General features: G+C 36.8%; 1 protein-coding gene across 1 annotated transcript; it reads left to right on the top strand.

The window, feature by feature from the left end:
* The first annotated feature begins 1703 nt into the window (after positions 1 to 1703).
* On the top strand, positions 1704 to 8502 carry LOC147523290 (uncharacterized). The gene is made up of 5 exons (XM_086570320.1): positions 1704 to 1910; positions 2048 to 2966; positions 4194 to 4350; positions 4609 to 4808; positions 7952 to 8502. Exons 1-5 carry the CDS (start codon positions 1704 to 1706, stop codon positions 8500 to 8502), a joined length of 2034 nt encoding a protein of 677 aa, XP_086426446.1.
* Positions 8503 to 9375: the final 873 nt, after the last annotated feature.

Here is a 9375-nt window from a genome sequence, read left to right as displayed (position 1 = left end):
GTGTTCCATCTGTTCCTGGAGCTTTCCCATTCAATGGGCTCCGGTCTACCCTAACTTCACTAAGACTAGGACTGATGGCCACCGCTGTGATATCCGTGGGCTATTAGGCCTCATGTCATCTTGTGAAGCGGGAGTAGAATTCGTTATTTTTGGACTGTGCGTATGGCGAATCTCAACACGACTTCTCGTGATTATCTCATCTAGAATTTCCTCACCATCATGAACATTTCTCACTTGTGGATCTTAATCCTATTTATGTAAATATAGATAAGAAGATGAGATTAAGCAATTCAATCCGAGCTTCACATAAATCAGGGGAAAAAGAACAAAAGAACAAAAGAACAAAAAGAAAAAGAAAAGGAAAGGAAAAAACAAGTATCAATAGTAGTAAGCAGGGGACTTACTTGTAGTGAACATGCTACTGCAGGGGCTTCTTCATATTCTGCAGCATCCAAGTCTTGTAGATGAGCTCCTTTGAAAAACTTGGGACGCATGTATTGCCGCACTGGTACTAAGAGCATAAACAAGAGAGGGAAAAGGACACCAACTAGATCTGAATGGTTTAATTGAAACTAAAAAATGGAATTTTTAAGATTAGGGTGTAATTTGATTTGATGGCAAGTCAGAAACATAAAATACATGAATGAATGATGAGGAAGAGATCATATACAGAGATTTTGACATACAAGTAAATTAATATGAAAGAGAGAAGGGTTAGAAAGAGATATTTACTTTTCTTGTAGCAGCAAACTCAATTCCAATTTCAAATCTCATGAACAATCGGAGTTCCTTTATCTGATTTTGTTTATAGGGATTTCTATTTCTTTTTTCACCAAGTTATTGGGTTATATCCTCCGCTGAATCTGTCACGTGTGAAGTTTACGTGCCCGGTTTACCCACGTGTTAAGTTGAGATAGCGTTTAGAAGAATTTTGAGATACAAAGTGGAAAACGTACCAGGTAAGGATAGCACTAGCTTTAGCAAGTGCAATGCCTATTTTTAGCATAGCATTTTTTTACAAATGCAATTAAATAAAAGCTATCTATGGCCATTTTTGTAGTAGTGTCATTCAGTAACATTGGAAATCTAGTCACTATCAAACTTACCAAAGACAATTATGTGCTTTGGAAGTCATTATTCTTACTAATTCTTCGAAGTTATGAGCTGTTAGAGTTCATTGATGGTAATACACCATGTCTAGTGAAGTTTGTTGTTGATGAAAATGGAGCAGAAACTATCAATCCTGAGTATAGTGATTGGATCAAGAAGGATCAAAACTTACTCATTTGGATGAATGCAACCATTTCTGAAGGGTTGCTTGCGTATGTGGTTGGTGCTAAAACCTCTAAAGATTTGTGGGAAACACTTGAAAAGAGGTTCTCGTTTGTCTCAAGATCTCATATTCATCAGCTGAAACTCAGGCTACAATCATTGAAGAAAGGAAATCAGAACATGGCTGATTTTCTATATCAAGTTAAAGAAGTTACAGATCAACTTTCTACTGCTGGGGTTATTGTTGATGATAGAGATTTATTAATAACCATATTTGCTGGATTACCTGCTGAGTACAAAGCCTTTTGTACATCAATCCGAACAAGAAAAAGAGGATGTCACTCTCGATGAATTACATGGACTGCTTCTAAGTGAAGAAATAATGCTTCATGAACAACATACTACCTTGGTTCAAATTGAAAATGTTACACATGCATTTGCAGCTGGAAGAGGAAATAACTATGGAACTTGGAATCAAAATAATTACTCTGGTCATCAAGGAAGTACTAGTAGAGGTGGTTCTACTCAAGGATACAGAGGAAGAGGAAATGCCCGTGGAAGATATGGAGGTTGAATCAATGGATATCAAGGAAATTATCATCAACAGAACTCTAGAAATGGAAATGACAATAGCAAAGGTGTAAATTTTGGACCAGCTAATGGATCACAAAGTGGTCACGGGTTCAATAATGGCAATAGGCCAATTTGTCAGATTTGTGGGAAAACTGGACACTATGCAACAGACTGTTATGATAGGATGAATTTTACCTAACAGGAAAAGATTCCACCAAGGACTTTGAAAGCTATGGTTGCAAACAGAAGTGAAGCTTCAACATCAAGGTCTAATACACACTGGTATGCTGACAGTGGAGCAACAAATCATATGACTGCAGACTACAAAAATTTGAGCTTCCCACATGCATATCATGGATCTGATCAAGTGACCATAGGAGATGGCCAAGCACTGAATATTGCCAATACTGGTAATATGCTTCTTAAACCTCCTCAGTCAAATTTAAATTTCCTACTTAAAGATGTTTTACATGTCCCAAAAATTTCACAAAACTTGCTGTCAGTTCATAAGTTTACAAAAGACAATGATTGTTCTCTAACTTTTACATCATCTCATTTTATTATAAAGGACAACAAAACACAAAGGATCCTTTTTCAGGGACCTCATAAACATGGCCTCTATCCTATCACTCTCACCAGCACTCATCCATCACCATCAGCCTTCATTGGTGAGAGAGCAGTACCTGTGATCTGGCACCAAAGGCTAGGTCATCCAGCTTCTTCTATCTTCAGCAAAGTACTTCACCAGTTCAACCTTCCTTTGAATAAAGAGTCACATGACACTTTTTGTAATAACTGCCAATTTGGCAAGAGTAGTAGGTTGCCCTTTAAACTTTCTAGTTCAAAAACGAGTGGTCATTTGCAACTTCTTCATGCAGATTTGTGGGGACCTTCACACTTTGTTTCTATTTCTGGATTCAAGTATTATGCAAGTATTGTTGATGACTATACAAGTTATTGTTGGATTTTTCCACTTTATCTCAAGTCTGACTTTTATACTGTGTTCAAACATTATAAATCTCAAATAGAAAACTTGTTGGATAGAAAAATCAAAATATTTAGAAGTGATGCTGGTGGAGAATTTGTTAGTGACTCCTTTAAAACGTTTTTACTTGAATCTGGTATTATTCATCAATTTTCTTGTCTCTACACTCCACAACAAAATGGAGTAGTAGAAAGAAAACATAGACATATAACAGACCTTGGTAGAACTTTATTTTGTCAAAGTTCTATACCCTATGCCTATTGGCTTGATGTCTTTCAAACTGCCACCTTTCTTATCAACAGACTTCCCTCTAACAACACCACTTCATGTCTTCTTATAAAAAAAACTGTTTAAAAAACCACCAAACTACACCTACCTCAAATCTTATGGTTGTGCTTGCTACCCCTGGTTAAAACCATATACCACAAATAAGTTTCAAGCTAGAAGTAAGGAATGTATCTTCATTGGTTATAGTCTAAACCACAAAGGTTATAGATGTCTTGACCCCTGTACTGGAAGAGTGTATGTGTCCAGAAATGTTGTTTTTAATGAAACTAACTTCCCTTTCAAAACCATTTCAAAAAGTGTTTCATCAAAACCTGCATCTTCAGAGTCAAATTTTGTTAATCTTCCTTTTGACATCTTTCACTCATCTTTAAATCCAAATACTACTCTTTCACATCCTACTTCTTCAGAACATTTACCAACACATATCACTCAACACACTTCTACTTCTCCTGCTACAAGTCCTCATAACACTACTACCTCAATCTCATCATTTAAGACTCCATCACATCATAACTCAATCACTCCTGATGTGTCAACTGATATCTCATCCAATTCAAATACTCCTTCTATCACAACTTCAAACCCCTCACATCATCAATCTATCATTGAACAACTAGTTATTCAAAATCCTTAAGATAACAATCTTAACTCTCATGTCATGAACACAAGAGGAAAATGTGGAGTTGTGAAAAAGAAGATTATTGTCTCATGTTGTGCTACCAAACATCCACTTTCGGAATGTTATTCAATCAACACAACAACAACACCATTACCAGAGATTCCTACATGTTTCAGTCAAGCTGTTAAAGATGAAAACTGGAGGAAAGCAATGCAAGAGGAGCTTAATGCTCTACATAAGACAAATACTTGGATTTTAGTATCTTATACTAATCAAGTAATTGTAGGAAACAAATGGTTATTCCGACTTAAACAAAAGGCTAATGGTGACATTGACAAATTCAAGGCAAGACTTGTGGCTAAAGGTTACAAATCAACAAGAAGGGGTGAAACTACAGAGACTTCAAAGTCGATTTGCTAAAAGCTGCTATTATAAGATTAATCTTAACAATTGCAGTGCATAATGATTGGAGCATCAAGCAACTTGATGTCAGTAATGCATTCTTGCATGGAACATTTAAAGATGAGGTGTATATGGCACAACCACCAGGTTTCATAGACAAGGATAGACCAGACTTTGTTTGTAAACTTCAGAAGTCACTCTATGGACTGAAGTAGGCACCACGAATCTGGTACTCTTCTTTAATGGATGCCCTATTATCTATGGGATTTGAACTTTCAAGAGCAGATAACTCACTCTTTGTACAACAACTACAAGGAATCATTACATATATCTTAGTGTATGTAGATGATATAATCATCACATGAACTTCTTCAACACATTGTCAGAAGGTAATAAATACTTTATTAGAAAAGTTTACAATGAAAGATCTAGGAAATTTAAGTTATTTTCTTGGCTTGGAAATCTTCAGAACAAAGGACAAAATGATTGTTTCTCAGACTAAATATATCGTGGATCTACTGAAGAAGCATAATATGGAGGGTGCCAAACCAGTCTCTACACCTGCGTCATCATCAGAAAAACTTGATTATACTTCTGGAGAAGAACTGCTTGATAACACAGCTTATAGATCACTGGTTGGTGGATTGCAATATCTAGTCTGGACAAGATGTAACGCCCGTGTTTAAAATACGTATTTATCTATTTATTAATTAATTAATTTATTTATTTAAAATTTGATTGGATTGGATTTGGGATATGTGGGCCTAGTTTCTGGGCCCGAGTCTGTGTTGGGCTTAGGTTTCAAACCCAGATATATATTCATATTGTTCTGGAGAATAGGGTTCTTAGATAATCAAATATAATAAAATGGAAAGATAGATAGAATTTGGATTGCTAGAGTGTTGGAGTATGACGATTGAACTATGATGAATTCAGTAGGAGCCATTAATATAGGTGAGTAGTTACATTTTTTTTCTAGTTAGTGTATAAGAAAAAAAGCTTTACTGTTCAATATTTTTTAGCTCAGTATTTGTCTAGTTTATTCTGCGTCCTAGGTCGAATAGTTACAAATGGTTCCCTGGTGCCGTATGGAGTGATGGATTATTGAAACTCCAAATTTTTGAGCTAGCGGCTCTCTAAGGGTATTTATGATGGCGCGAGCCATCATAACAACAACAAAAAAATCGTTAGGTTTATTGTTTTAGGTGCAGGTGATTTGATTTGTTTTGGTTGGTGGAGTGTTGTGTTTGTTGTTGTGGGTTGTATTGGTTTTGGTTGAGTGAGGGTTTGTTGTAGTGAGTGTGTTGGAGTAGCTGAGAGTGCTGTGAAGGAGGAAGCTTCAACAGGCGTTAATGGCGGAGAGATTGAGTTTTGGATCAGCGAGGGTTTTGAGCTTTGAGGGTATCAAAGTGTTGGTTTTTCCCCGACCAAAGCTGGCTTTGGGATGAATGGGGCGGGGAGTAGGAGAATTGGTGGTCGGAAATCGGGGCTGGAACGTGGTGGAGGAGAGCTGGTGAGGGAGGAAGACGAACTTGGTTCAGTTCTAATTTGGTTGGGCCTTGGGCCTTAGCAAGTTTAAATTGGTTGGGCCAGTTCTATTTTGTTTATTTGGGCCCGGTTTTAGTTGTGATTAGTTGGGCCTTAGTTGGTTTTCCTTTGGACCAGTTCTATTTTGTTAGTTGTGGGCCGAAATTAACCTTTTGTTTTGGGCTAGATTAGATTAGTTTCCTTGGGCCAATTTGGTTAGTTTGTTTGGGCCAAACCACATTAGTTATTTTGGGCCGTTCTATTTTATTTTTTCGTTGGGCCGAATCACTTAATATTGTTTGGGGCCAGTTTCTAATATTGTTTGGGCCAGTCCATAAGACTTAATATAGATCCAAATTGGATCTTTAAATGGGTAGACTTTTGGGTTTTGGTTTTGGGCTTTGATTGTGGACTGTGGACTGTTTAATTGTGCTACGTTTTATGTTGTAAATTGTATGGACAAATCAAATGATAGAATGTTGTGGAAGCGTGTATAAACTTGGTTGTCATGGTCTAAGACAGATGTGACGTTGATAGTTTGTATTTTTGACACGTGACAAGAGTGAAATTTTAGGAGATATAATATTTCTAAAACGCTATAAAAATGTTATGCGATACGTTTGGAACTATCGTGACGTTATGGGGTATGCTGAAATTGTTGTTCTGTTAAATGATATCATATGTTAGGATATCGATTAAATGCAATATCTTTGAGAATTTATATAAACGCTCCATTATTATATATTTGAGATGCTACTATGAGGTAGTATAGTATTGGTGAATATTTTCCCACGGGATTGTGACTTAGTGTAATAATATATTGACACGTGAAAGAATGAAAGGTGTTATGAGATGTATTGAGATATTTCTAAATAGTGTGGCTTAGTGCAATAATTAATTGGCATACACGTGATATAGTGAAATTATTATGAGTCATTAATGTATGACACTTGAATAAATTACGTAACGAAAATCCTAGAACCTAGCTACCACAACTCATGAGATTTGGCCCTAGTGATGGGTATGTGATATGATTGGCCCCTTACGGCGTTTGTTGAATCGAATGGCCCTATGGGTAAGTAATTTGATTGTCCCTTCCGGCGTTTCAGTGAATCTGAATGGCTCTTACGGCGAGCCGAATAGTGGCTTGATTACTCCGTTAGCAAAATTAGAGCGAGATGCGATATTTTATGTCATTATAATGGCGATACTTACATAATGGCTTTCGTGTGAGGGTTACAGTGTCGCGGCATCCCTCGGGGAGTAGTTACATACGGAGTGGTTCATTATGTAAGGGGAGGCATGTGGATGTACATGTTAGGCATTGGGAAGCGATTGTGGTAGCCGGAAACTAGGTAAGACATAGATACGACGTGATTTTAGGGACACGCAAAGAAAGCCTTAATTAATATAATTATGGTAATGTGTTGGTTAATGATGTATCTTTAGATAGATGATTGTATATGGTTTTGCAGAAGGGTGGGTCAAACTAATTACTTGTGCAGGGACGACCCACTCTGTAATTGAGCATGAAATGCGGTAAGTATAGAATGTATTTGGCTGGTTATTAGTTTAGTTAGAACCTAAGGCGCCTCGTGGAGGAACTAAATGCCATTTTATTATGCGTATGGTTTGTTGTGTGGTTAGTGGGAAGTTAAGGCACCTCAGTGGAGGAACTACCTGCCTTACTTATTGTAGTTAAGAATGTCGTATTAGTTGTTGGAAGTTAAGGCGCCTCGGTGGAGGAACTAACTGCCTTATGGATTGTGTATGTATATGTATGAGTATATGTTGTATTTTAGAGCTACTCACACCAGTATTGTTTATAATGCTGACCCGATTTGCATGTTTGCTTATCGGGTGTGTTCATTAAATGAACATAGTTGATGAGTCTTGATAGGTTTCATGTTGAAAAAGGTCGGTTGCTGCTTGTGGTTTGCATTAGCGTCGCATTCAGGATATGTTTTGTTTTCCCTTAAGGTGTAATAGATTTTCAGTTGAGACAAGGTTATTTGTATTTTCATTTATAAATTTTTGTAATGAAGATGACTTTTGTTTAAGTTTAAAATTTTTATTGGTTTTTAATTATCCGCATATTTAAACTGTTTATGGGTTTTTGGGAGTTGAGAGTGCGTCACACCTCGAAGATCAAAGAGTCAGAAACAAATATTGTTTTTCCGAATTTTGTCGAAATTCGGGGTGTGACACAAGACCATATATTTCCTTCTCTATCAATCAAGTTTGTCAATATCTTCATGCTCCAAGAACACCTCACCTTGCTGCAGCAAAAAGAATACTGAGATATTTAAAGGGAACTATAAGTACAAGTTTAGTCATCACAAAAGGTCCTTCAAGTATTACTGCATACTCTGATGCAGACTGGAATGGCTCCCCTTCAGACATAAAATCAACAAGTGGATTTGTTGTTTTCTATGGTTATACTCCTATATCATGGTCTGCTAAGAAACATAACACAGTGGCAAGATCTTCAACTGAATCTGAATACAGGTCTTTAGCACACACAACTGCAGAATTAAGTTGGTTAAAACATCTATTCAGAGATCTTCATATACCATTATATCAATCTCCCATACTGTGGTGTGACAATATAAGTGCCATAGCACTTGCTTCAAACCCTGTCTTCAATGCCAGAACCAAGCATATAGAGGTAGATTACCACTTTGTCAGAGATTTGGTCACAAGTAAATCTCTTGAAGTCAAGTATGTCTCTACACAGGATCAATTAGCAGACATCATGAAAAAAGGCCTTTCCAGACATCGTCATTTATATTTACAAAGCAAGCTTTCAGTCTTACCGAAGGATACTTCAGCTTGAGGGGGGATATTAGATATATAAGTATGGTCTAGAAGTTTCTCTGTAACAAACATGTTCTAGAAGTTTGTCTGTAACAAACAAAGTCAGAGTTAGTTATCTGAGTCAAGGTTGTTAGGCAGTTAGAATTCAGTTAGAAGTCAGTTAGAAGTTTGTTATCTCCTGACAAATTATCACCTGCGCCACCAGTATAGATTGGGAAATAGAACTTTTATCAAGTAACCCTTAGTGCTTGGAGTGTGAGTGGAGCTCAACCACTAATTAACTAAATCCAGTTTGCGTCATTTGTTTTGGTGAGTAATCTTTTTTGCAATCTTTCTGACTTATCTCATTGTGAAGACTCCCAATTAGTTTGACCGGAGCATGTCCTCAATTGATACCATAAAGATCTTGCGTCATTTACAAGAATGTGGACACAGAAGGTTTTAACAAGTTCTTTATGGTATCAATTGAGGACATGCTCCGGTTGAACTAATTGGGAGTCTTCACAATGAGATAAGTCAGAAAGATTGCAAAAAAGATTACTCACCAGAACAAATGACGCAAACTGGATTTAGTCGTCAATCAGTGGTTGAGCTCTACTCTCACTCCAAGCACTAAGGGTTACTTGATAAAAGTTCTATTTCCCAATCTATACTGGTGGCGCAGGTGATAATTTGTCAGGAGAAAAATATGCACGAATTGGAGTATTTTGTACCAGAACTGCAACTATTAAATGGAGAGGATTCTGCTTCAGCTTGTTAAAATGAAAAATTCGAATGAGTAGCATGCCCTGCATCATTACATGGAATTTGCACGTCGAACAATTTGTTCTTTTGTTTTGTTTTTGTTTTCGGATTTTGTTTGTTTGTTTTAATAGGAATGATAGAGATTAAG

Source organism: Coptis chinensis, chromosome 1 (assembly GCF_015680905.1).
Source record: "Coptis chinensis isolate HL-2020 chromosome 1, ASM1568090v1, whole genome shotgun sequence".
NCBI lineage: Eukaryota > Viridiplantae > Streptophyta > Magnoliopsida > Ranunculales > Ranunculaceae > Coptis > Coptis chinensis.
The sequence above is the reverse complement of the archived record's forward strand: the minus strand, read 5'-3'. Positions and strand labels throughout refer to the sequence as shown.

What these genes read in the sequence shown, in the direction of transcription:
- LOC147523290 (XM_086570320.1), top strand. Translation starts at nt 1,704, where the DNA reads ATGCATTTGCAGCTGGAAGAGGAAATAACTATGGAACTTGGAATCAAA. An exon ending in AAGTCACTCTATGGACTGAA is followed by an intron (nt 4,351 to 4,608) that starts GTAGGCACCACG and finishes GGAAATCTTCAG; the next exon opens with AACAAAGGACAAAATGATTG. An exon ending in ATATCTAGTCTGGACAAGAT is followed by an intron (nt 4,809 to 7,951) that starts GTAACGCCCGTG and finishes ACCTTGCTGCAG; the next exon opens with CAAAAAGAATACTGAGATAT.